A 24,264-nucleotide genomic window follows, 5' to 3' on the forward strand; every position below is an offset into this window, starting at 1 on the left:
GTAATGGATACTACAGCCTATGACAGAAAATTGTCTGTGCAGGTCCACGTTTTGGTAAAGCCCCTATCTCTAACAAATTTTAAATTTCTATCCTAAATATTGCGAAATTTTTCTTAAACTATAAGGGTACCTTTTTATATGGTCAAAACTATATAACAAAACATATCTTGTATCTGCAGTATTACCGAAGACGCTATATACCTAAAATGAATGGATTTCTGTGCGAATCTTAGTGCGTATATTTCCAAAAACATACAAGAGGGGCAATTTGCCAACTCTGTTTATTTTGCTTAGCGATGTAAACTTTCAAAACACCGATACACGAGTCTTCTTTTTATATCCATTTGCTCCAACTTTGCAAATCCTAATATTTCCACATATCGGCAATATCGGTCCACTCCTTCTGCCCCTACATACCCCACAAAAGGTAGAAAAAATACTTCACATAAACTTAAGGATGATCCGCTTTTGCTCCAACTTTGCAAATCCTAATATTTGCGTCAACGCTAGGTCAGATGCGAAAATGGACAATATCGGTCCAGTCCATCAATTACCTATCCCCGCCAAAGAGTCAAAATGTTGAATAATTATAATTCTTAAAATCTAAATTCTAAAATGTGAATTACACACATCGCAAGATTTTTGCTAACGCAAGCACAGGTGTGAAGATGGAAAATATCGGTCCCCTCCTTGTAGTACCTCCCCCACAAAAGGGTCAAAATTTTCAACATCCATAAAATGCGAATTTATCTTCCAAATTAATTCAGACTTGGCACATCTCAATGTTTCCATCAGCACAAGATCTTTTATGAATATGGTACAGATCGGACCATTTCTTCTAGTACCTCCCCCACAAAACGATTATAAACCCGAAAAAAGCATCCGGTTCTCTTGACATTTCACAGATCCCATTACTTCTACTAATACAAGATCTGTTGTCAGATTTGGTACATCTCAATATTTTCATCAACACAAGATCTGTTATAAAGATGGTAGAGATCGGACCATTTCTTCTGGTACCACCCCAGGTTCAAAGTTTTGAGAAACCAAAACGATTATAAAATTCGAAATAAGCATTCGGTTCTCTTCATATGTCACTCATTTCATTATTTCAACTAACTCAAGATATGCTGTGAAGATGGAATACATCGGTCCACTCCTTGTGGTACCTCCCACCAAAAGGGTAACATCCATGCAGCTCATAAAACGCGAAATTAACATCCTATTCCCCTCTGGCTTGGTACATCAACACAAGATATGTTGTAAAAATGGTACAGACCGGACCATTTCTTCTCATACCTCCCTCACATAGGGTTCAAGAATTTGACAAACGAAACCCTCAAAGAAAGGGAAATAAGCATCCAACTCCCTTCAAATCTCACACAAACAAAGATTTTTACTAACGAAAAATCTGTTGTGAAGATGATATATATCTGCGAACCCCTTCTGGTACCTCACCCACAAAGGGGTTACAACTTGCTGTATCTAAACATTTCCCTCAACTCGAAACCTGAGATGAATGTGGATTGGAAGTGAGAACCTCAGAGGCAGCATTAATGCCCTACACCTTTGACCAATTTTTGGCCTCGTGCAGCCAAGTCGGACAACCGCTTATAGGAACATTCCTAGTTCAACTAAAATCGTTTATAACCACAATATGTAAATTTTGATGCAGAATATCTATTGGTTTGAAATTCACAGAAAGATTGGGTAATTCTTATTAACGCTTCACAATACAGAAATTACGCTTAATATGGTTATTTAATTAATAATTATTAATTTAAATTTTTTAGTTTAAACTTTTCTTTCATTTTAATAGCAAAATTATTTCTATTCTCTATTCTTAAATTCTGCAAAATTCCGAAGAAATCTCCCTAAAATGAAATTTGTAACATTGAAAACATTTTTCAAACACAAAATTACAAATCCTAGCAATGTGAAAATCTACAAATTAGTATACTACCTTGTGCTGTGTGATATAATAAATTGCCTCCATCTGGGTACTATGACAACGACTGTTTTATATTTTATCGACATTCTCCACTCGCTCTCCGTTTGCTTTCTGCTTCGAAAACAATGTTCTGCCTTAGATTACGGCTCGCATAATGGAGTGCAAAGTGAATGTTTCCCATGTCGGTACGTTAACATAAGGAAAACGAGGAAAAACAAAAACATCTAAAGGAAAAACCTTTTATTCGTTCAAAGCCAGCAAAAGTCTGTTGAAAGGGGGCACCAGCAGGCCAAAAGAGACTTAGAAAGGAAACAAAGGAAATGCTCCATTTATAAGTTAATCATAGTTTAGTGTATGTTGATCACAGCAGTTTGGTGTTGTTGTTGTATATATGCATATTTGTATGTATGTATTTGTATGAACACAGTCCCAAGGGGTAATTGCAGGTTTGTTAGGTAGGTTCACATTTATATATATTTTAATCTCGTCCATAATTTATTTAAAAGGAGTTTTGAAGAAATTTGGAGGGTTAAAAAAATAAAAACTGTTGAAGACATTTTACCATTTCCGGCAAATGTTGTGTTTCTGTACGTTTTTCATTGTAAAAATTTTAAAGAGAGAAATGTGAAATTTTCTCTGAGAGGATTATGTTGCCCAGAGGGTTAAGGTAAATATGTAAAAAACTGACGGCAAATCATTCAAAATCTACATTTCCGTAAATCACAAGCTGGCAGTCATGCCATTATTTCTCTCTCGAGCAAATTTGTGTAGGAAATGGGTTTTTTGAAGATAACGTAATCTGCCGCAATACAATGTAGCGCTACAGGAGCTAGAACCTATTATTACAAAATAATGAATATGGGAAGGTACCGTTATATGTCGGCTATATCAAAACGTGGACCGATTAATCTCATTTTCAATACCAAACAATCCTAGACAGAATACAAATTGTGGGCTGTATCGTGATTTCCACAGACAGACGGTCATAGTTAAATCGACTTAGAATTTTATGCTAATTACATACAGGGTGAGATGGAAAAACCGCAACCAACTTCAGTCTGCTGTCATTATTAAGCCACTCGTCCGACAGCTGTTAAAATTATTCCAGTGACAGTTCATTATATTGATTACAAGCGTACAAAAGCATTTTAGTGAGAATTTTCCTGAAAAAAAGTTTTCGAAGACTTGATCGAAACCCGCGTCGCAGTGGACGAAAAATGGATTTTGAGCTGAACATATCGCAATATTCCATTCGGCGAGTATTGGAAAATGAGCTCGGGGTAAAGCCATTGAAATTCCAAAATGGGCAAGAACTTACACCGCAATAGAAAGAAAATAGATTCAAAAGTTCTAAAGAGTTGCTTCGCTTGGCCGAAAGTTGTGGACTGCCGAATTTGGTTTTTTCCTATGAGAAAACATTCGTTGTCCAACAGTTTGTAAACAAGCAAAATGATCAGATTTACTTACCAAAGAGGTCTGCTGAAAATGTTCCCTTTCGGTTGGCCACCAGAAATCAAGCGCCGGCCATGGTGGTGGTGTTGGCCGCCATAACAGCCGATAGTCGCTCTCCGCTCGTATTAATCGACCGTGGCATCAGAATAAATGCCAATTATTATCGCAAAAATATTCTGAAGGGTGTAATAAAGCCTTGGGCACGCAAATGTTTTGGCTGCAGACCTTGGATATGCCAAGAGGACACTCAGCACGCGCCACCCAAAAATGTTTACAAAATGAGGTTCCTCGCTTCATTTCCAAATACCAAAGTGTCGATCACCTCAAGCAACCGCTGAGCCGTGAATGGGCCAAAATACCGCAAAGCAACATTCGGGCAACGTGTGACGGTTTCATTGTCCAATTATGCCACCAGCCCATAAACGGCACCAAACTTTATGCATGCATTGGGGGATTTTGCAATTCTTCTGCCTGATTTACATTCCAAAATCAGGAATTCTGCCTTTTTACGTTCCCATTCATCCTACAATGAGCTTTGCCATAAAATGGAAAAAACTCGTGATTAACTTTCTTAACAGAGCACGCATTTTGATAATGACATTCAATGATTTGCTAACTTATTTGATTGTAAGATGACGGTTATATTACAGACCAACTCGAATATATCTGGCCGTGAAACAAAACACGAAAAGTACATATGCTGTCAAACCAGTGTTGCCAAAAAGATAATAGCTAAAAAGTTACCCTATACTTCTAGATTTTCGGTATTTTGAAGGTTTGGCTCCGATATTCAATTAAATCCGTTGTAATTAGACATTTTGGGTTTTCAGTGGAAAGTTCAACTCCTCCCAAAAATTAATATTTAATATGTGGCCAATTTGACCAAAAATAAAGTTTTCACATGGAAAAAAGCCGGCAATATTTTAAAGAATAATTATTTTAGATCTAAATCCTCTTTACGAAAAGGATCGAATTTTAGCCTATGAAAAGTGTTTCCAAAAGTGAGATATTGAGATGAGCCAGGAATAATCAAAATCACAATTTTGAAAATAGTGTATTCTAAAATGGACCTCTTTTCTTGATAGTTGTGATCTTGAGTTGTGGCACTAAAATATAGCCTCTTCACCTTTCTAGACCCTTTTTGATTTAAAATCCATTTTATTATTAAACAACAAATACTTATAACTCCATCAGATGCTGTTTTCCATTTCATGTTCATATATCTGAAATCAATTGCATTCTCGTATTGAATAAAACCACTAAAATGGAATAACATGCAAATAAATGCAAATAAAGTAGAAAACTAATAAACAACTCTATAAAAAATCAAACTAGCAAACAAATTGATATCAAATCACCGGACCAAATTGGAAAAGGGGACGAAGTGAGACGATAATCATACCGTCACGTGTCTTTTTGGTTTTGTGAAAGGAAACCAAACAAGGAAAGCACAAAGTTAAACACACACACACTCAAATATCCATAGACCGCGCCAACCACATCCATCCAGATCTTATCCATCCAACCATTCAACGTTCGTTCGCCCGTTCGCTTGTTCGCTCTGCTATAAATGCTTGCCACAAACAGTTAATAATAAATAATACACCTCAGAAAAGAAAAGCATAGAAAACCCAAATCTCAAAGATGTCACTAAAGGTAAGATAATTTTCTTCTTCAATGTTGATTTTGCGCTGCGAATTTTTGCTGTGGTTTTCTTTTTCATTTTTCTCAGTTGAGTTCTATTTCTTCATCGTTCGCACCAAGTACTATAATTTCTGTTACAAGCTTCACGGCTGTAGTTTTCTGTTTGAATTGCAAGCACCTGTTGAGACTACCGTTAACTAAGCGATAATTGCGTGCTGATAAAATGACAATTATAATTATCTTGTGATATAAAAGTTTGTGAATATGGGGAATTACACAGACACACATACACACGTGGAGCCATTATCGATACACTGGGAGAAAAATAATTTCTAAATTGGTTACAAATTTCTAAGCGTTCAAAATTTTACAACATTTGGTCATATATTTCCTATTTTCTTGCAAAAATTAATCATTTTTTTAAATTGATTCGAATTCATTACAAAATTTTCCAAGTGTATTCATATGAATACCATTGTATTTGTATTTTTCCCCTATTCGTCTGTCATATCTAAGCATTAATAATTGCTCAGTTTATAGATAACATTGTTTTACAAAATCATAGCCAGCTTTTCGCACGGATTTTTTTTATTTTCATAATAGTTGAAATGCTATGGCTTTGTTGTTGTTGTTGTTTAATTATCCAACGCACTTTGTTACATTTTAGCACCCATAATCAAACAAACAAACGATGTATAAACACAAACAGTTTCCATTAATTCACCATTTAGTAATTAATTATTACATAATGTTACATTTTTTTATCGATAAATAGCTTTTAAGAGATGTTTTTCTTTCGGAAAGCAGGAAATCGAATTTGCGATTTGATTGCTATTTAGGTCAAGGTTTTTGGTTTTTCTCAGCTATTTGAAGATGTGGATATCCATAAAATTATCAAATATACCCAATTCGTTAAGAATCTTTTTTAATTTTAAAATTGGTTTTTCAAATAATTAATTATTTTAATCATTAATTATCCAAATCAAACAAGTAAAAAAGCAGCTAAGTTCGGCCGGGCCGAACTTTAAATATCCTCCACCATTTGGAAGGAACTTGAAAAATTTCAAAAAAAAAAATCCGGAAACTAGCACTTAAATGAAAACTGTTATATGAAGACTGTACGAAGATGTGGACCTACTTACGAAATTTTTTGTCATAGGCTGTAGTACCCATTACGAACTTCAAATACCAATTTTGAAACAATTCCGGTGAATAATGTCCCACAAATCATAAAAATACCGAGTATCGGGAGGTACCGGCACAAATACGAAATTTGAAATAATTCCGGTAAATAATGTCGCTAAAATCATGAAAATACCGAATATCGGGAGGTACCATTGTATAGGGCCTATACGAAGACGTGGACCTGCATAAGAAATTTTTTTCCAAAGGTTGTAGTAACCATTAAGATCTCCAAATACGAAATTTGAAACGATTCCTGTGAATATTGTTGCTGGAATCATCAAAATACCGAATATCGGGAGGTACCGCAATATGGGGGCTATACGAAGACGTGGACCTGCATACGAAAATGTTTGTCATGGGCTGTAGTACCCATTACGAACTTAAAATACTAAATTTGAAATAATTCCGGTAAATAATGTCGCTGAAATCATGAAAATATCGAATATCGTTATATGGGGGCTATAAGAAAAAGTGGACCGACATGGCCCATTTACGAACCTAACCTGCCTACTGGTAAACTATGCATGTATGAAACATTTTAACTTTCTATCTCAATTCGTTCGAAAAATAGCGTGATTACAACAGACAACCAGACATCGCTAGATCGTCTTAGAATTCTACGCTGATCCTGAATATATATACTTTGTAGGGTCTATTATGAATGTTTCGAGGAGTTACAAACGGAATGACAAACTTAATATACCCTTCATAGAAAGGACAACATTTGTGCACCTATTACCTGTTTTATCTGCAGGCAGGTCAAGTTCGAAGATGGGCTATATCGGTCCACGATATCGTATAGGCCCCATATAACGACAATTTTTTTAGCCATATTTTTCAACGGTATTGTCGGAAATTCTACACAAGGATTTCTTTGTGAGCACTTTACCCCCGAAAGAGAATTGTCTATACAGGTCCACAATATAGTATATCCCCCATATAACGGCACCTTCCGATATTCGGTATTTTGATGATTTTAGCCACATTTTCCAATGGAATTGTTTGAGAATCCACCCAAGAAGTTGCTTGTGAGTACTTCATCCCCTGGAAGAGAATTGTCTATATAGGTCCACGATATCTTATATCCCCAATATAACGGTACCCCTCGATATTCGGTATTTTGATGATTTTGCCAACATTTTTCAACGGAATTGTCTAAAATTCTACACAAGGAGTTCTTTGTGAGTACTTTACCCCAGACATAGATTTGTCTATATAGGTCCACAATATCGTATATCCCACCATATATCGGCACCTTGCGATATTCGGTATTTTCAAGATTTTAACAGAATTTTTAAAGGATTTTATTTTTTTGACAATTTTCATAATTCGTTCCAAATGGTGGAGGGTATTCAAAGTTCGGCCCGGCCGAACTTACTGCTTTTTTACTTGTTAAATCTTTAAAATTTTAAAAAAATATTTACAATAAAAGGTATCAGTTTTGCTGACAGATGTATACCCTCAGAATATAGTAGATCAGATATATTTTGGGACTATACCAAAACGTGGACCTATGCATGCAATGTTTCGCCATATGAGCTAGAACCCATTATAAACTAGAAATACCAATTTCTGGGCATATCTGCTAAAACTGTGGCAAAAATCATCAAAACATCGATTATCGGGAGGTCCCGTTATATGGGGGGCTATACCAAAACGTGAGTCCATGCATACAAAGTTTCGCCACACGAGCTAGAAACCATTATGACCTACAAATACCACTTTTTAGACAAATCCGTGGAAAAATGTGGCAAAAATCATCTAAATACCGGATATCGAAAGGTATATGGGGTTATATGGGCACTATACCAAAACGTGGACCGATGTATCTCATTTTCAATACCAATCATCCTAGACACAATACAAATTTTTCTGCTAAATGACGCTCTACGCTCTACAATTATATTTGATCTGTTCCAGGACTGCAAGAATTCAAAAGTTTTTCCTACGATAACTGATTTCTTCTTAATGATATCGAAAAAATTGCAAAAGTAGTAGATTCTTGCTGGTTATGGAACAGACCAATTGTCAAATTCAACGAAATCGTGGTCTGGTGTAGACAAATTTTACAAGGGAAGGTCGAACCTATTGCGAACTTTAAATACTAACTTAAGAAAACTTTCGTTGCAAATTCCGACTAAAATCATAAAAAAAAACCCAAATATCGGGAGGTACAATTACATGGAGTGTATGACACAATTAGGATCTATTGCAGGAGAATGAAATAGGGTTTGAATAACAGCTTTACAACTATTTTCGAAAAACGTTTGTTTGTGTTTTCTTATCAATTTAAAATGAAATTATTATTTAATATTATTAAAGTACACTCGATGATGTTCACTTAGATAACGAACGGCACACCTAATCACCCAGCGAGCGAGTTCGCCTTGTTAGTAAGCTCTAATTAAACAACTGAAGTGCTTTAATTTTCAAATAAATCGCATTGACATAATAACGATGACAATTGACTGTTTGCAGTCATTATTAAAGTGGCAATAACAACAATTACAAATGAAATCCCCCCAACAAAACCTACAAGTTTTCCAAAACACCAGCAGCAATGAAGCCAACGAAATTAAAAGTCCAAAAAAATGTCAGCAAAGAATAAAACAATGCCAATACTTCATAAGGTTTGTCTATCTGTCCGTCCGTCCATCTGTCTGCCTGATGGTATTCGACATTAAAATGTTTGGCGTTTATGAGTTGAAATGCCAAACGGGTTACGTCTTGAAATTTGGGAAGGGCGTCTGGCAGAGTACGAACGACCCATCACATTTACACTTTAAATTTTCGCTGCCTCAGCATTTATTTTTTTGCCTCAGACAGTAGCTTGGTATTTGCAGATAGTTCCTCCTCCCCTCTTCTGCCCTAATGCAGCTGCTATTAACGACAACATTGTCTGTTGAGTGCTGGGAAAAAATTGCAAAGCTAAATACAATTGACTGTAAACAAAACAACACCGAAAAAAAACCCGGCCAGCTAGTGTGGGTTGCTTGTTGAGCTCCTTGCTGATGGCATCAGGTGCACTTTTGCCGATTCCCACCATACCTGCTACCTTTTTTGTTTGTTGTCTATGGAGAAAAACAAAAAAAAAAACGCTTCTTTGTATGTCTCAGAGGGGGTAGGACATGTCGTGCATGGATATATTTTGAACAAATTACAGATGTATATTTACAAGGCAGGGCGATTTGATTCGAAATACAGTACATGAACTAAATATCAAAGAGCTTTGCTTTATATCGCTATAGACTTACTTTGTTATTTTGTTTTTGTAAAATAGTCGGGCTGTCCTATTACTGCTGTTTTTATAAAAGCCTGACTCTTTGCGAAGACAAGGCGTAATATTTTATACATTTTTATACCCTACACCAGATTGTGGTAAGGGTATGGGTGATAATGAAAAAGGAAGCGAGATGGATACATAGTTACTTTTGAGGAATTTTTTCACATTTGACCGAAGAAGCAATATAGCAAGATATAGCAAAATCTCCCGCATATATGTTTCGTCCAATTTGGGGTTCTAAGTTCCTTACTACGCAATATGCACCTTACAACAATGATATTTGGTACCAGATATCAAATACAGCTCTTAAATAAGTGCCTAAAATGTTGTCAAAAATTCAGGATCGGTTCAGATTTGGATCTAGCTCTTATACTTATCTTTATCCGATTTTCTTATCAGCACAGACGGACTGAATTTTGGCACATCCGAGCGAATTCAGACAAGAAGCAAGTACTTCAAATTTTGGTGAAAATCGGTTCAGATATAGCTATAGCTCCCACATCGTGTTAAAATCCCTCACATGCGTGATATACACTCCACAACAAGGATATTTAAGACCGGACATTAGATACAGCTCGAAAATACCTATGCCATATTTTATCGAGATCAATTCAGATTTGTAATACATCTTCATCCGAATTTACCGTTATTGTCCACCATATATGTAATATCAACTCAAATTGGATAGATTTTTTTATATTCAACCGAATTTTTCCATTTGGTTAAACTCGGTCCGGTATCCAGAATTTTTCATATTCAACCGATTTTTTTCCATTTGGTGAAGCTTGGTCCGGTATACCTCCTATAAATATTTTTTATTATAATTCTTATCGAAGTCAAATCAACCATTTGTACAGCAATGTTAATTGGTTTATAGTTGGTATGACCTACTTCACATATATTCCGAATGTAATTTTTTGTTACGGGAGCTATACTAAATACACATAGTGGTGTAGGGTATCATATAGTCGGGCTCACCCGACTTTTAACCATTTCTTACTGGCATTGTTTTTAAAATTGTTATAGAAAAAAGAGCCCAACTCCAAGTTTATTTTACTTAATTTCTTTATTACATTTAAATGTAGTATAACATAGCAAAATGGTGCTAAGATATTATAGGGCCATATCTTGGGAAAATGGGTTAACCGGATACATTCTTTTACTTATTATAACCGAAGTTGTATTTTGAAAATCATAAAACGAGGAACCTATCATATCAGTAGCCATTTAAATACCCCTTCCCAGTGAAATTGGCCAGCCACTATGAGGCAATACAAACAATTCATTTGTTTTCTCGATGTATGGATGATACGTATCTTCGATTGCACTTCAATGCAAATGTAGTTTTTTGTTGTTGTTGTTGTTGTTGTCATTGTTGAAATGTATTTTTATTGAATTGTAGCTGCTTACAAATATTTAGTATAGTTCGCTTGTTCGTCATAGTCAACTAGCAACAAGTTGTTTGTTTTTTTTTTGAGGATTTTCTTGTTGACCCCTGACACTTGTTGTTGTCGTTGGTTATGTTTCAATGTAGAGAATATATTGAAAATGTTTCTGTTTTGGTTAGTAGAAAAATAACATCCTCCTGTGTGAGAAAATAAAATGAATAAAAGTGTTTTTAAATCTGTTTTTCTTTGGAATTTTAAATTTCAGAAAGAAACACCTTCAGATGTTTTGCTGCATTTGGCTGCGCTGAGAGGGGATGACATTACCCTGCGACGTGTCTTGGATAGCGGGAAGGTGCATGTGGATTGTAAAGATGAGGTGAGTGAATATACCACTTAATATTGGCAAATAACTAATGTTGAACCAGCCATCGGCTCATTTAAAATTGAACTTTTGACTGCTCCAAAAATAATGCTGGATTTTAAAGCGAGAAGATTCTTTCTTAAAATATGATACCCAGGAACGTTTTCAGGCTTAGAAAGATGATGTTTAGTTGCTTTTTTTGTCATGTTACTATGCAAGAAAAATCAGGTTGTCTAGGCTCTGGGGATCAGCCCTTAACTGCCACGGATCACTTCCACAAACTTTAGTCTTAGCTTCGAATTTCGCCATCTGCGTTCTAAAAAGCAAACTACAGACGGGTCTAAATACAATGCTGAATATTAAAGAACTATAATCAAGGAACTGAGTCAATCTTACCCTTTCTATATGTCTGGGGTTTAACACATCTTTGTATTTTTTTGTCAGATAATTAGGACCCAACACCTGGTATTAAATTAGCTTATTTCGCATTTTATGAGGGTTATGATTATTGAATGGGTGGACTGAATATATACCACATAAATACATCTATGATTGGCAAAAACATTGAAAATGTATAAGAGCTATAATTGTTCCAAATGTCGATCCTTTTGTAGGGTTGATACTATTTTCTGTTTTGAAAAATTCTATTTTGTTTGAAAATGTTGACGTTTTTTTGGTTGAGGTACAATAAGGAGTGGACCGATACTGTCCATCTCTTATCTCGATTTAAGTTAGATAACAATACAACGATGTACCAAGTTTGAACCATACGGGATACTCCCTTCGAAAGCTATTGTGCCCCCCCCCCTCCGCCCCATCCAGCAAGATATGAAACCAAGGAAGTTTTACATGATTCTCGCCTCGACGACTCCAACCATGACACACCATTGCACCGGGGTCGATATAGGATGCTTCGCCCAGCGCTCCTTTGGAATTATCCAGAGTTCTACCACTAAGCCCTCCACAGAGTTCCAGGTATATTCCGTAGGTACCAGCCGAAAGCTCAGCTAAATGGCTCTACTCCCTTTTGACTAGGGATTGAGGACTTTCTTACACCTCTGCTGCTCTATGGGTCACAGTACCCGGTTGAGAATTAAACTCCACATCGAGCCGAAGCTCTACCAGCGATTTAGGTATAAACCACAATGAGCCCTATTTACCTCCACTCTTCCGCTGGCGAACGGCACCCTATTTAGTTTTAAAGTGCTTCAATAAAGACCGTGAAGATCTGTGATTATGATTCAGAGAGCTGAGATTGCCTACCACCTGCGGTACAAGAAAAGACCTCTGGTAGCCGAGTTATTTCCAGTTTCGGTTTCATGCGACCACGGGACAGGTAACCCTCCGTTACCCTGTATAGCCCCACAAAACAACATCAAAACAGAATGACCTACATCAAACAGGGGTCATGTAGAAGAAATATTTTCATTTCTGTGCTGTAGAGGGGGGAAATATTTCCCTTTTACTAAGTTTGTTTCTAAATTCTCTTTAAGATTTGTTAGATCTTTGCAAATAGCTGAGTAAATGATTTCACCAAGCAATGAACGCTTGAGAAAAACTACAATTAGCAACAGTTTCTGCGTAAATTTTTCGGAATAATTAAAGTAACTAGCCGCCAATAAAGGCTTATGAAAAGAAAAAAAAAAACAAAAACGATACAATGTTAATTTAATTAATTAACAACAAAAAACGGTCACGCATGCTCTCGTTTTCTTCTTCGTCTTCCTTTCATCGTTGTTCATAATCGCGGTCTGTTTGTCTGTCTGTCGGCGGGACTGGCTATCTGTTATGTGCAATTGACCGTGCGGTAACAACATCAACCAATCGCCAAAAAAAAAGTAGCAGCTTGAAATAAAAACCTACGCCAATGTAATGCTAATTTGTTGACGTAGGTTTTGTTTCTCGGCGCAAGTATAGATTTTTGTGGTTGTTGTTGGAGTGGCTTCTGAATTGTTTAAGTGAAATTGAAATTATTTTCATTTATTTCATGGCGGCCAGTGCTTTTGTTGCTATTTTCGTTGAGGGGGGGATACTATTCGCATTTGGGCATTGAAGCGCAAAATAGTAAACAAATAATGAAAAGGCACGTTCGGATATTTTTTGGAGTACTTTTTTGGGGCAATATTGAGAATACAGTAAATTCTGCTTTACGATGTGGTTCCTGTTAATAAACTAGCACTACAATATTCGTAGTACTCTTTAATGGTACTATGCTTAATGGTGGGTGTTGTGCTTCCTATATCCGTTGGTCGAAAAATTATTTTTGTTTTTTTTTTTTGTTTACATTACCCATCCATATCGCAATTAGCTTCCAAGTACTGTATAAACCAAAAAGCAGAAGCAAATTAGCTGTAAATAATTCATCAAACTATTTTCATGCTTCTTGGCGTAGAGTTTTTGGCAAGTGTTGTTTGTACGCTGCCATGTTATGAATTGGTCTAATGATTGAATAGATGATGCAGCTTGGTTTACTGTCTATCTGGCAGGCAGGCGGGTGGTGGTATTGTTACATGCCAAAACAGAGGTTTGAGGTTGTTTTTTATGTTTTGTGTTGGTGTTGCTCTTTCAGTTTTGTCCGGAATTACACAATTATTACATTTTCGAGCCACAATGAAAATCGAATGCAATTTGTGGTTACTTCGAAATGTGGAAAATTTACAAATATTTGCTAATTGTTTTTCTTTTTTATTTTTCACAATAATTACAGGATGGCACAACACCACTTATATTATCTGCAGCCGGAGGCCATACAACATGTGTACTGGAACTTTTGGAACAAGGAGCCGATCCAAATAGTCGCCGCGCAACCGGAACTACACCATTGTTTTTCGCTGCCCAGGGTGGTTACTTGGATGTGGTGAAAATACTAATAAAGGCTGGGGCCAGTGTGGACACACCATCAGTGGTAAGAGAAAATGGAATATATGAAGAAATTTTGGCTAGCCACGCCCGTTTTTTGATTATTCTCAAACAATAACAAAATTCTCAAAAATTCATTACTTGACAAATCCACAATTAAAGAGATATAGATAGGCCTTTAGAAATTCACGATTATAGCTTTGCGGACCCTTGAGAATAATTGTTAAAAAAGCTATTAGCTTGGTTTATTGAGCCTTGTTAAGGTGTCCGGACTATACACAATTTACGTTGGACTTCAAAATATACTTAAAATGTCAAGATGATAGTTCTGTTTAAAAGGACCACATTCCCTGAAAGATATTCTTAAAAAAATCAAAAGATATGAAACTATTGGTTCTGGAAAGATTTTGTTTAAAAAATATTGAAAAATTAAAAAATCCTTTAAAAACACCAATATTATAGCTCCCTTGGTCCTTGAAAATTTTCTTTTCAAAAATCCTCAATTAAAAAATATTCTGAAAAAAAAATATACGATATACCTCTGCTGGCCCTTGGAGAAACTTCTTTAAAAAATCATGAGTAAATTTCCGATGGTCCTTGAAATCTTGTTTATAAAAAATACAGAATTATTTGTGCATGAAGAAATTTAATTTTTATACCCTCAGTCATATGACTCAGTCATAGACCCTAGGTCTCTTTGGGCTAAATCCGTTTTTGGACATTTATTTGTTTTCAAAAAAATATTTTACTGCACAGAAAGAGAAAGGATAATTCGATTTCGCTCCAACTTTGCAAATCCTAATATTTGTTTCAGTTATATCAGTCTACTCCATCAAGTACCTCAAAATGTTGAATAATTACAACTCTAATAAAATGTGACATATGAATCAGATTGTCTTCAAATTTCACACAACACAATATTTTCATTAACCCAAGATCTACTATAAAGATGGGAAATATCGTCCACTTCCTCTGGTACCTTACCCACAAAGGGTCAAAATTTTTAATATCCATGAAGCCCATAAAATGCGAAATTAATATCCGATTTCATTCACACTTAACACATCGCAATATTTTTATCAACACAAGATCTGTTATAAAGATGGTAGAGATCGGACCATTCCTTCTGGTACGTCTCCCACAAAGGGTCAAAGTTTTGAATAACTAAAACGATCATAAAATCCGAAATAAGCAACCGATTCTCTTCATATTTCACACATCACATTATTTCTACTAACACGAGATCTGGTGTGAAGATGAGCTATATAGGTCCACTCTTTCTGATACCTTCCCCACAAAGGGCTAACATTTTGAATAGCCATGAAGCTCGTTAATCGCGAAATGAGCATCCAATTTCTTTTAAACTCGTCATATTTATTTTTTCTTATCAACACGAGATCTGCTGTTAAGATGGTAGTAAACGGCCTACTCCTTCTGGTACCTGCCCCACAAGGGGTCTAAATTTTGAAAAATTATGTCTAATAAAATATTCTTTAAACACATCTCCGAAAAACTCGTTTCAATTTGAAGGAGTGAAAAGGACAGGATTTAAGCTTTGCTGATCCTTGAAAAATATTTTTAAAAAATCTTGAACATTTTTTACCTTAAAATATATAAATATTCTTATCCTTAAAATGTAATAAAAAGACCAAGATATAAACATTTTTGATGCTTAAAATATATTTCGAAATTTGTTTGAAACATAGTCTGAAAAAATTTGTGAAAAATTGATAAAAGTGTGAAGGTATGTAATTCACTCGTGAATACTCGACACTTCTGGAGCTTGCTTTATACTAACATCGTCGTAAAAAAAGCTGAAAATGCCAGGTGCCTATTCCCTTTGCCGGGATGAAATCATGATCTTGTTAGCGATCACCATTGTAAATCTGTCAGTTTCGTTTTGAAAAAAAAAAATGATTTCTTTAATAGAGTGCAATATGAAGTATAAAAAAATTGGTCCTCGAAAAATTTCGTTAAGAAATCTAATACTAAAACTCCGTTGGTCCCAGAAAAATAGGTTTAAAAAATGACGATAATATCCCTATTTGTCCTCGGATATAATTATGTAGTCAACATATTTTACCTTAATTTTGAGTTTAAAAACATATATTAACTAAATCCAATCATTTTTCAGGATGGAGGTACACCCTTATTTGTAGCCGCCCAGGGAGGTCATGTGAAATTGGTCAAGGAACTCTTGGACTGCGGTTCAAATGTAAATGCATGTATGAAGGCAAGTCGGAAGTAGTTTTGCAATAAAATTATTCTTCAATAATAAATTATGTAATTTTTCGTTTTCAGGATCGTGCCACACCAGTATTTATAGCAGCTCAAAATGGCCATAGAACAGTATTGTCACTGCTGCTGACAGCTGGTGCATATCCCGATACGAAACGGATAGATGGTGCCACACCCCTTTGGATAGCAGCACAAATGGGCCACGATCACATTTGCAAAGTGCTGCTACAAAACGGTGCCAATGTGGATGCTGTTCGATGCGATGGTGCCACACCACTGTTCAAGGCGGCACATAAAGGTCATGCAGCTGTGGTCACTGAGTTACTGAAACATCGTCCAAATTTGGGGTTACTACCGGTAACAGAATTTGAAATGAAAATTTTTGTAATTAAATAAATAATTTTGAAAATCTTCACAGAATGGTGAAACCGCACTGCATGCAGCTGCCATGTTTGGTCACATGACCGTGGTAAAGCAGCTAATCGCGGCTGGAGCCGATATCACGCAGGTCAATCAGGATGGTTTAACGGCCCTACAAGTGGCTCGCCAGCAGAAATATTCCTCCATTTGTGACTACTTGCAGGAGAGATTACGAAATTTGCAGGCCCGTAATCAGCAAAGCTAAAAGCCATCCCCTAATCGGAACCCCAACAAAAATCAATAACATTTAGAAGCAGAGCTTACATAAATAGAGCTTTTATTTCGTCCCTACAAGGATACAAACTCGAACATAAACATAACATGCAAATAACGGATATTTCGACACAATTTCACATTCACACACATTCATACACAGACACACTTGCAGCTTTAAGAGTTTACAAAAACCTTTGTCGAAATATCCCCAAAACGAATCCATTTTTTTGTGGATGAAAAAAACCCTATTCGAATATTGTCTAAAACCACAAACCAAACAAACAAAACAAACCGAAAATTTAACGGATGACAAACAATTTTTGCCTTTTTTATCGATAAGTTTTTTGAGTCTACAGATTTTATGTGGAATGCCTCGAACACTAAATGATTAAGCACCGCGTCCATTTATTGACTTTATTATTACAAATTTATAATAAAAAACAAAAAATAACACAAAAACAATAACAACATCCTTTTCTAAAGAATCTTATGATAATCATTCATACCTTAATGGTTATTTATATATAATGATAATAAAACACAATATTGTATTGATAATAATAATAATAATAAAAAATGATATTGAATCCCCCCATTGTTTGTAAATATCTATAAAAAAAAAAAACAAATAGCAACAATAAATACTAAAGCTAAATTAATTGTTAAACCTTAATGAAATAATAAAGCAATTGTTGAACTTGTGCAATATTCCTCGTAACATAATTTATTAAATTATATTAAATTATAAGAACACAACTAATCTGATCTAAAATCAGTCCTTTTTTTAAGTTTAACTTAAATCAAAAAATCCTATTGTAAATTTTATTAAAATATTTATTGTATTTATAAACTAATATTTATTACCAAAAGAACAATTATTTCATAAAAAAAGAAAATATCAAAATTAATTTAATAAAATTTTCAAAATTCTAAAGTGCGAAATAATTTATTTCGGGGGTGGAAAATTTTAATTTGAATGGATTTAAAATTAGTAAACAGTAATTTTTACTCTATATGTTTTTTAATTTATTTTTTTTATTTTTATGCTCACTACTCCCGAGGGGAGAGATCTTCTCCGTAATAACACGAACTGGGTAAAAAGAAAACCTTAGTTTCTAAAGTGTATTTTTTTTATTTTTGAAAAATATTTTAGAAAAAAAAATGTATTATTCCGGAAGAAATACCAAATATTTAAAACACGACATTTAAATGCTAAAATGTTACTTAATTTAATCAAAAGATGGCGGTGTTGTCGATTTATTAACAACGTTGCCATGGCGTTGACAGAAATATAGTGGATTTAGTCTTGCGCCTAAAAGTATGCCCAAATTATATAAAATATCATAATTAAACAAACAAATTACTATTTTTAATGCAATTTCAAACTTAATTTCGTTTGTAATTGAATATCAAATCACTTGCATAGCGCCTGCAGTGACGAGAAAACATTTTAGTTGTCCACAATTATAGCCCTGTTAGTTCTTCAAAAAAGCTTTAAAACCACACAATTCTAGCCCTATTATCTCTTGAATAATATTTCTCGAAAACTATTCTTTAAACAGTACACAATCATACCTCTTTGGTTATGAAACGTATTCTTTAAAAAATCTACAATGTTGCTTCTCAAAAACTATTATTTAAAAAATCCACGATTACATTCTTTTGGACCTTGAAAAGTATTTTTAAAATTCCTCGATTGAAAATCTGTTAGTCCTGGAAAAATATTCTTAAACAACTTAAAAATGTAGTATATGAGAAAATACTGGGGAAGGAGTTTTGAGTTCATAAGTTAGTATCTGTATTTGTAAACTAATGAGGGTTGGAGGCTTTTTTCCCGAAACTATGGCCAGACCTTCCTAACCTTATATTATGAATGATATATTCGTTTGTATTTTTTCTCGAAATAACCATTTCACTTCAAACAAAGTATTTTCAATCTTGATTAGCATAAAATTCGGGTCTTCAAGGACCCCGCCCCTCCATACTTAATACCCATATTAGCCAGACATTTAATGTAGTTATAGTATCAACATTTCGCTGGTTTATGCACTACGTTCTCAGTTATTTTACGTCCACATAAACCCGTCTGGGCTAGAGCTCTCTTATGCAAAACGCATTGAGAGAGACGAAGCATCACGAATAAATTCGTATTTCACCCTACCTTTCTCACTGTCTCACCTTCACCTATCAACAACTCATTACCTCATTACCCATTCCTAAGAATGCTTTGTACCGTCTAACATCTTCATTTACCAGATCAGTCCCACAGTTCTAGTCAGCTTCTCTTTGAAATGATCGAAGTGCACAAGGAAATTAAGCCTATCCGTTATATGGATACCCATGCACTTAATCTAACTCGCCTAATTTATGCCACGTTCGTCAGCTCGTAAAAGCGAAGGTCGACTATGAGCAAGTCTGCCTGTCAGCATTAACAACGATTTCTTATCATTCGCGGCCTCAACGCCAACTCGGACTCCATGCTTGCATTATGCGCATTGTCTGCTTACAAAGAGTACTCAGTTCGGGGCGAGTCAACCATAATGAGCTGGTAATCAGCGTATGCACAAACCTTGAAGGACGCAGAGAGATCCATCATAAGATTCCAAATATATGGGCAACAGAAAGACCCCTGAGGCCAATTTCCTAGCAACCTATCGATAACAGCCTCGTGGATACATGCCATAAAAGGAAGTCACTATCAATTTTGCCAGCGACATACTATGGACATAGGTCCCATATAATAGCAACCAGGACATCAAAATTTTTGCCCCGCAGAACTTTTCTCGGTCTCACTTTTAACTTTGTCATTCCATTTGTAACTTCTCGAAATATCCATGTCAGACCCAACAAAGTATAATTTTGGTTCAGCGTAAAATTCTAAGTCGATAAAGCGATGTCCTTCTATCGGTCTGTTGTAATCATTTTCGAACGAACTGGGATAGAAGGCTAAAATTTAGCATGTACCTTTTGCCAGTAGGCAGATTAAGTTCGTAAATGTGCCATATAGGTCCACGTTTTCATATAGCCCCCATATAACTGAACCTCCCAATAGTCTGTATTTTGATGATTTTAGCAATATTTTTACAGAATTTCTTTTCAAATTTCGTATTTAAAGTTCGTAGTAGGTACTACAGCCTTTGACAAAAAATTGCGCGTGTAGTTCCAAGTCTTCGTATGGCCTCATATAACGGTATCTCCCGGTATTCCGTATTTTGATGATTTTGGCGACAACATTAACCGGAATTGTTTCAAATTTCATAGTTGAAGTTCGTATGTTCAGGCCCACGCTTCGTATAGCCCCCATATAACGGCACCACCCAATATTCGGATTTTTGGATGATTTTAGCGAATTTAAATTTTTTTTTTTTAATTTTGTATTCAAAGTTCGTAATGCTTACTACGACCCATAACAAAAAATCGCGTATAGATGTTGTCGTATCTTCGTATAGCCCCCATATAACGGTATCTCCGTATATTCGGTATTTTGATGATTTTAGTGGTATTATTCACCAGAATTGTTTCAAATTTCGTAAAGGAAGTTCAAAATGGGTTCTACAGACTATGAAAAAAATATTTATGAAGAAAACGTCTTCGTACAGCCCCCATATAAGGGATTCCATTAGAGACGTATTTTTTGGAAAATTTTTGTGTTTCTTCAAAATGGTGAAGGATATTAAAACCTCTGTTTAGTTTGCACATCATGTTAGAGTCATATGTAATGGGAATTTATGCATTTACCTTTAGCATTTTTATATTAGGATTTTAAAGTTCTTCCTTTTTTTAAATTATGGAGAGCGGATAAATCTGATATAAAAATGCTAAAAATAAATGACTTTTACTCTAACATAATGTGTAAACTAGACTTAAGTTTGATCCTAGTCAACACAAAATTGACCTGTTCAAATCCTTATTTTACTCTATACATTCGAATGTGTAGCATATTTGTTTGTGCTAGGGCCTAATTTTTCAATTACTTCATCAAATAATGATCATGTTTTCGTTAGTTAGCCTAGACAATGGACGGTCTTGACAAATATTCCCTCCACAACAGGGCCATCCGAGGAGATTTCAAACAATCAAGTGTCGATGTGTGTGTGTGCGTGTGTTTGTGTTTGCCAACACATTTCTTGCAAATTTAATTAAAATCTGGTAGGTTGTGTTCACAGTTGTTCAACAATACGGGTATTTGGAAGCGAACGTATGTACACATGCCTAGACAACAACAACAACAACGGCAAATACACAAATGTATACATTTAGACCTGCAACAGATGCAAATATGTTGCCTCTTTTATTATTTAATCTTTGCGAGAACATAATATTGGCCAAAATATGGATTACATTTTTACACTTGGAGAAATGATTTTTAAAATTTGTTAACATTTCACAAAGGAAGATCAGAAATAAAAAAAAAAAATAATACGGATCAGAGGATCTAGTGTAGGTAGGTCTAGGACATATGGCGTTCTCCATTACGTTTGTAACTCATCGAAATAATAATTTTAGACATAACAAAGTATGTATATTCTTAATCAGCTTTAAATTTTAAGACCATCCGTCTGTCTGTTGTAATCATGCTAGAGTCAACACAAATAAAGATATAAGCTAAAATTTTGGACAGATCAGTATTTTGTCTGCAGGCAGGTCAAGTTCGAAGATGGGCTATATCGGTGCACTATATCGTATAGCCCCCGTATAAAGGTGCTCCACGATAGGTCCACAATATACTATAGCTCACATGCAACGTTACCCCCCGAAATTCGATTTTGATGATTTTAGGGACATTATTCACCGGAGTTGTTTCAAATGTCTTATTTAGAATTCGTAATGGGTACTACAGCATATGACAAATATTGCGTATGCAGGCCCACGTCTTCGCATAGCCTCCACATAACGGCACCTCCTAATATTCGGTATTTTGATGATTTTAGCGACTTTATTCATTCCGTATTTAGAGTTCGTAATTTCGTATTAAGAGTTCGTAGTGGGAACTACAGTCTATGAAAGAAAATGGTCTTCATATAGGCCCCATATATCAGTACCTCCCTAGATTTGGTATTTTGAAGATTTTAGGTACAATGTTCACCAAAATTGTACCTAAACCCGTAAAAATACCGAATATGGGGAGGAACTTATATATGAGGCCTATACGAAAACCTGAAATTTCCCATTTGAAGTTCCTAAAAGGTACTACAGCCTGTGACAGAAATTGTCTATGCAGGTCCAGGGCTTCGTATAGCCCCAGTACCTCCTGATATTCGATATATTGAAGATTTTAGTTACATTTTTCAAAAGAATTTTCTAAAAATCCATACTAGAAGTTCTTTCTAAGCACTTTACCTCCTGAAATAGAAATGTCTATATAGGTCCCCGATATCCTATAGCTCAGATACAACGTTACAACCCGATACTCGATTTTGATGATTTAAGCTACATTATTCAAAGATTATTTTCAAATTTCGCATTTGAAAATTGCGATGTTTTATGACAAAATTTGCCTATGTAGGTCCATAAACACCCCAATATAACGGCTATATTTTTAAGATTTTAAAGGAATTTTTAATGGATTTTTTTTCAATATTTACAAATTTGTTCCGTATGATGGAGGGTATTTAAAGTTCGGCCCGGCCGAACTTACTGCTTTTTATTTATTTGTTGTCTTTATGTTCATTTGTCTAAAACGTTCATCTTTTGCGGATTTGAAAACTATTATCATTCTCAGTGTCCTCGTACTTCCAATCCTATATGTGATACCTAGCTACGTGTGTGTACGTATTTGCCGGTCATGGTACACAATGTACATAATGTGCTTTATGCCCGGCACAGTTCATTTGCATATGTTATCCCCCGAGGGGGGAAATGTGAAAAATAAACTTTCTTAATTAACCGGAAATTTGGTCGGATTTAAAATAAATTTTAAAGGAAATTATTATTTAATTAGTAGACTTGCAACAACGGAGATGTTCTTAATTAATATGTAAATATGAGTGTGTGTGTGCGATACTATTTCAAATGCTCCATAACTAATACAAATAAATGCAAAAATGAAGATTCATAGACATCACATCAAAAGGGCCGAGCGTCGAAATGTAAAATTAACAACACTTCGTTGTAAATGCAAATCCACTACTGAAGCTTCATTACCATTCGTAATTGCCAATCCGGTTAGTTGCAGGCCGGAAATGAAATGCAGTTGCAATTAAACGGAAAGTGGGAGTGAGACTATGCATGGCTTGGATTATAAAGTATAATTGTATTTTCCTCTCACACAGAATGCGGAATATTTGAGGCTGATTGTGTTCAAAGAAATGTTGTGTTCCAGAAAATTGCCAGTTGATTTTGTTACAAATTGTTAGAAAAATGGCTCCGAATAAAATTTTGTAGGAGATTAATTAAAAAACAGATAACATTTTTTGGTTAATATTCAGGAATACGCAGTAGAGCGACCGATAGGGGATGACGAAAATTCTAAGTTACGGTGTGGGAAGACTTTCCGATCTCAGTACTTTTTTAAGATTTAGTCACAGTTGCAATCCTCCACCAATAAAGTTTGTATTTCGTTTATTACAGATATAGCCCCGGTACCCTCTGATTTACTTGTTTTTTAATAATTCGGTTCCAAATTTCCACCAAATCAGGTGTAACTTGACAGTTTAAATCCTTATCCTTCTCATATTCACTGTAGATTAACTTTTTGGTACAGTCTTTCTTCTCCCAATTTTAGTATTTTTAAAGTACGGAATTCATTACCTCTAAACAAATTTTCAATATAAGTATAGGTCTAAATTTTGGAGATTTGGAGACGAAATCCTGTTTACTGTTATTTATTAGTGAGACAATTTCAAATTAGCATGACGATAGGTCGATAGAAGACTAGTCCAAATGAATCATTGCATTCTCGAGGAAAGCAAAGTTCTACGAAGTTTTAGCAATGTCAGTCCGTACGTACAATAACTCTAGATTCTTAGTCGATTGAAGAGTACAGAAATAAATTTTGCTGAAATGTATTGAAACCGGACCATATGATCCAATTTCTTTTTATTACCCATATATGTAGGCCGATGCTGTGGAATATTCTTCAAATAGCGATATCAACCGGTTCAAGGTATTTTGGTCAAATTTACAAACCAGCCGCAATTTGAGTAAAATTTGCAAAAATTCAAAAAATAACCATTCTGGAGCTCCCAGGCCTTCTCTCCGTTCATCCATGCCATCATATAATCGATTCTCCCTTTTTTGAAAACTGTTGAAGGTCTTGGATGCGTTC

At 35.2% G+C, this 24,264-nt stretch overlaps 1 protein-coding gene across 7 annotated transcripts in view; it reads left to right on the forward strand.

Moving 5' to 3' along the window:
- LOC101890679 (ankyrin repeat domain-containing protein 29) overlaps positions 1-17,448 on the forward strand; it is a 29,785-nt gene extending 12,337 nt beyond the window's left edge. For 5 of the 7 annotated variants that reach the window (XM_059125147.1, XM_059125144.1, XM_059125149.1 and 2 more), the window contains exons 2-7: positions 4,739-5,059; positions 11,169-11,279; positions 13,972-14,169; positions 16,258-16,356; positions 16,425-16,718; positions 16,780-17,448. In XM_059125147.1, the coding sequence (XP_058981130.1) occupies positions 5,048-5,059; positions 11,169-11,279; positions 13,972-14,169; positions 16,258-16,356; positions 16,425-16,718; positions 16,780-16,986 (921 nt within the window). In that variant the 5' untranslated portion in view covers positions 4,739-5,047 and the 3' untranslated portion in view covers positions 16,987-17,448. Of the gene's footprint in view, positions 1-4,738; positions 5,060-10,929; positions 11,078-11,168; positions 11,280-13,971; positions 14,170-16,257; positions 16,357-16,424; positions 16,719-16,779 lie in introns of those variants that run through there. The other 2 variants (XM_059125142.1, XM_059125143.1) reach the window with 2 other exon arrangements.
- The last annotated feature ends 6,816 nt before the right edge of the window (positions 17,449-24,264 follow it).

Source organism: Musca domestica, unplaced genomic scaffold (assembly GCF_030504385.1).
Source record: "Musca domestica strain aabys unplaced genomic scaffold, Musca_domestica.polishedcontigs.V.1.1 32, whole genome shotgun sequence".
NCBI classification, from domain to species: domain Eukaryota; kingdom Metazoa; phylum Arthropoda; class Insecta; order Diptera; family Muscidae; genus Musca; species Musca domestica.